This window comes from Sinocyclocheilus rhinocerous, unplaced genomic scaffold (genome assembly GCF_001515625.1).
Source record: "Sinocyclocheilus rhinocerous isolate Xijiao unplaced genomic scaffold, SAMN03320098_v1.1 scaffold2637, whole genome shotgun sequence".
NCBI classification, from domain to species: domain Eukaryota; kingdom Metazoa; phylum Chordata; class Actinopteri; order Cypriniformes; family Cyprinidae; genus Sinocyclocheilus; species Sinocyclocheilus rhinocerous.
Genome location: NW_015641805.1, coordinates 594285 through 598818, shown reverse-complemented (window position 1 = coordinate 598818; position 4534 = coordinate 594285). Strand labels below are relative to the sequence as shown.

Here is a 4534-nt window from a genome sequence, read left to right as displayed (position 1 = left end):
AAACTAGGGAGCATCGGAGCTCACTATGCTCCCTTACCGGAAATAACGTCACATTTCTGAAGCGTAAAACATAAACCACACGAGCCAACTCGATAAATATAATGACATGCTATAGAAGATTTGAAAAGACAAACCGTTTTTTTTTCTCAACGTAATTCGTATATTTCAACAAACGCACATCGCTAGACAGGTAATGAACACATTTATTTAACATTTAGAATTAATATTCAGCTGAAATCTTGTAAGAACATGTAACAGAACGATGTGTTTAAAGAGAATAAAAAAAATATCAAAAAGAGGTCCTGTCTGTTGTATATTAATTAAAAAGGTGACGTTTTACCATGTTGTCCGTTGACACTGTACGTAGTCATGTCACTGGAATTCGAGTGATCACTGTCCCAATGTGCAGTGAGTCAGGGAACTTACCAGTGACCGAATTAGTGTACACGATCTACTGATTCACGAGCTCGGGAGCTAGGGAGTTGATTGAGACGCACCCATGCATGTTTTAGAACTTCCACCATGTTTCAAAAAGGATTCTTGTAGAGCTCATTATTTTAAAACAAACTTAAAGGGGTCATATGATGCGATTTCAAGTTTTCCTTTCTCTTTGGAGTGTTACAAGCTGATTGTGCATAGATAAGATCCCTGAAGTTGCAAAGACTAAAGTCTCAAAACCAAAGATATATTCTTTATCAAAGTTAAGACTCTGCCACGCCCCCCTAAAACGGCTCGTTCTAACACGCCCCACATATCTACCTCACTATGTGGAAATATTAGAATAATGCAGCCCAAATGTGCACGCAAAGAAAGAAGGCGTGGTTTCAGTAACCGCAGTTAGTGTTGAAGCAGCCATGTCAGGGAGACGCTGTGTGTTTCTAGGCGAAAGCAAAAGCACTTTATTTGGCCTTCCGAAAGTAGATGCATTTAGGAATCTTTAAGATTACTTACAACAGAACAGCAATGCATTTTATGAACGACCGTTTCGTGAACTTAGGAAAGGAGGTAATTCTGACTTTGCAATGACAATCTGGCGCTTAGCATAGAGGACCTACAATAATGTACAGTATTTGAAAAATAATGTGTTTTTTGAACATTAAAGCATGTCAACATATTCTGTTACACCAAATACACAAAATAATGATCTTTAAAAAAGCATCATATGACCCCTTTAATCATATTGATTCCAGCAAGCTATTATGTTTCCCTTTAAAAATCACACACCCTGTTCATTTTTTGAACGTGGAATTTGTCCTTCCACATTGCAAATTTGGGTTTTGTATCTCATTCCACATCACAAAAATCATGTGCGGCAGAAATCTGTGGACTAAAATGATTTCTCTGTAAAAGCAAGGGTGAAATTTGTCGACGTTCTCAGAGGGGACATGCAGACCAGCGGTCCTCACGCCAAAGTGGGATGTAGGTTTGAGGCCAGCCTTTTCCAAACACATTCCCATGTAAACATCATCAATGGGCAGCAGATCTATAGAGTGAGACATTTTGTAGATTGTTTTGGCCGTGAAGCCGGAGAGAAGAAAGCCTCCTCCACCACAGTATGGAGGATAACTTTCAGACTCCTGTACTTGCACCGGGACAAAGTATTTGCTTGAACGTTGTCTGATAGGACCTACATTCTGGATGAGGTGCCCAGTGAAGAGATGTTTACTTCCATCATTGCCCTTCTGACCTTGAACATACTCAACCATGTTAAACGTATTGGCAAAGATGTCATCGTCTCCATTTAAAAGAAATCTGACATGCGGGCACCATCTTTCCATCCACTCTAAGAAAAGAATCTGCTTCAGTGTGAGGTTGTAGAAAGAATCATTGAAGTCCCACTGTAAAATGTCCTGGTTCTCACTGTTCTCCAGCTTCAATAGTTTATTCAACCTGCGCTTCTCAAAGCCAGTTTTACTCGTTCCGGTTATGAAGACTCTGCGGATCCACACGCCTTTGTGCAATCTCTCCTTAGCCCATGTTTTCCGCAAAACTTCTCGTCGATCGTAATTCTCTGGAGAACTCTTGATGACCAGCAGAAGGAAGACATCTGCAGAGTTTTGGGGTCCACCACACTTATTAGGCACGTCAAGAAGCATGGGAAAACTCCTACAGTGTCGGTAAAGCAGGAAGTCTTGGATATGATTTGGCAGAGTTGAAAATCCAGTCACATTATAAGCAGACATATTCCGATGACAATGTGAAGACAAAGGCTGGAGAGTTTCGAAGCTGGGCAAATCGTTTTGTTGACGGAGCATCTCATATACGTCTTTGCTCTTTAGTGTCACGCAATGTTCAAAGTCGTTTTTGTTCATGATAATGACCAGGCACACAACACCTGTCAGAAGTAACGCTATCATCTGCAAGTTTTTCTTTCTCATCTCTGCAACTGTTTAAGAACAGAGACACAATTCATATTAATGTTACTCAAATACAAGAGTGTTTGAACTTTGTCAAGAACTTTAGGACATGAATGTGTATCACAGTACAACACATTTGGGAATAATTAGAAAATGATTTTAAATGACACATTTAAAAATAAAAGTGTATGTATGTGTGTGTGTTAGGGCATTCAGTCCAGCTGCAATGTTCTGCTTACAAGCCATTTAGGAAAAAGAGTTTGGGGACAGGGTAAATATTAACATTAGGTTACTAAATTCCCAGTAAACTGGAAGAATCCGGGTAAGCGAAACCATAGCAAGTTTGTTGCCATGCCATTTTTGTTCTGCATTCTCATTTGTATGTGGGTGCAGTTGCTGGCAGATCTTGTTAAATGAAAACCACACACACACACACAATTTTGTTTTTAAATCAATAAATACAAAAATGATTCCCAAATTTCTTGTACTGTAATACACATTCATGTCTTAAAGTTCTTGGCAACAAAATCAGGAAGGAGGGTTGAATATCTGAACTCAACAATAGTAGCCTACCAAAAGTACAAAAGAAAACAGTACACAACAAGGATAAAGTTGCAGGGTCATGAGAGCATGGGGAACCTCAGTGTTTTCAATAAAGTTTACAGAGCCAATGCCATACATGACGGAATGAAATGCATAGCCTACTAAAATAAATGTTCACAATACAATTGTAATATTCACTTGATTGTTATATTAAATAGCCTATTTAAATAAAAATAATGTCAAACGAGATGGATAGCTAGTCAGTAGGATCCGTGCAGATATAGATTTCTACTTGGGAAAGCGTAACGCCGTTAGTATAGTTATGGTGTTGTTGATATAGAAATGTTTTCACTGTACACATGCCTACGGGGAAGGCTGTCTAGCTGTAGGTCAAAATAAAATAAATGCTTTTTTTTTTTTTTTTTTAAGAAAGATATGGTATTAAACATTTTGATCAATTTTGATTAAGTTTAAGATGGTTATCAATATGAAAATCAGAATAGCATATTCCGAGCTGTGTAATAGCTAATTAGGCTATTTAACTGTGTGGAAAAGTCACCATTTCTCTTAAACTAGTTTACATAGCCTACAGAATACATTAACATTAGTTTAATTTTAAGGTATTTGAATTACGTCGTTGACTGCATAGTTGCCTATAACTGAACTTTTTTTTTTTTTTTTGGCATTTCATAGTTTGAACTGAAATTAAGTTTTAAAGTAACAAAAGCTGCCGCACTTCAGTGTCGACATTTCAGTGTTAGGCTAATTAAAAAAATAAAATCGTTAGTGAGTAGGCTATCCTCAGGACTGATCTCCGTTAATTAGTCTCTCAAAACGTTGTTTTCTCTATTAGCCTACTGGAAATATAATGACAACCATAGTATTAATAATCGTTTTTCTTTTTAAATGTACAGACCTGTGTCGTTTAATTTATATTTAAGACACAATACATGCGAGAATCATACAACATTAACCAAGAATCTTCATATTTAGCTATAAAAACGTAGCCTACCTAGCCTACATAACTTTAGCACACATTGTCGTTTCACTGAATTTGCCACAGGTTGATTTTCAGAAAGGAACGATAGAAAACCAACAGAATTTAAACACATTTAAAATGTTATTTTCCCTCTACTTGCGGAAAACAAGTAAACCGACACTTGTTTGGTTATCTAAACCTCTAACAGAAACAGATTAAAATATTATTCATCTTACCTGACCGTTATTTAGCTTCTTTGGAAAAGGTCAACACAAGTGTTTGAGGTTTGTTAATGTTGAAATGCGCCCACACAACAATCCACACCCTGTATTTACAGCTCAAACTCGCTCCTCCTAATGAGGAAATCCAAATGCGTCTCTGTGACACAGCTGTCTATAGAGGAAACACTGAACATGATGTAGACAGAGGCACGGCGGTAAAGGTATTTGACGTTTGACATTCGGTTTCATAGCCTACCAATTCAATTCTTTGCGCCTGTTATGTTTTGAGCCCAAACTAACTCAGATAGACATAAATATGTGCCCTTTACGTTGCGCAAGGTAAAAGAAAAAAATAAATAAATTAACCATATAAATCATTAAATAATTTAACTACATGACATTATAGTATAAAAACAATAATAAAATGTTCAGAA

At 37.1% G+C, this 4534-nt stretch overlaps 1 protein-coding gene across 1 annotated transcript; it reads right to left on the bottom strand.

The window, feature by feature from the left end:
• Positions 1 to 1134: 1134 nt before the first annotated feature.
• LOC107755313 (N-acetyllactosaminide beta-1,3-N-acetylglucosaminyltransferase 3-like) lies at positions 1135 to 4248 on the bottom strand. The gene is made up of 2 exons (XM_016572072.1): positions 4116 to 4248; positions 1135 to 2386 (listed from the first exon to the last, which is right to left on the bottom strand). Exon 2 carries the CDS (start codon positions 2376 to 2378, stop codon positions 1230 to 1232), a length of 1149 nt encoding a protein of 382 aa, XP_016427558.1. The 5' UTR covers positions 2379 to 2386; positions 4116 to 4248; the 3' UTR covers positions 1135 to 1229.
• Between the last annotated feature and the right edge of the window lie 286 nt (positions 4249 to 4534).

Coding starts and splice junctions, on each gene's coding strand:
- LOC107755313 (XM_016572072.1), bottom strand. CDS start 2,378: ATGAGAAAGAAAAACTTGCAGATGATAGCGTTACTTCTGACAGGTGTT.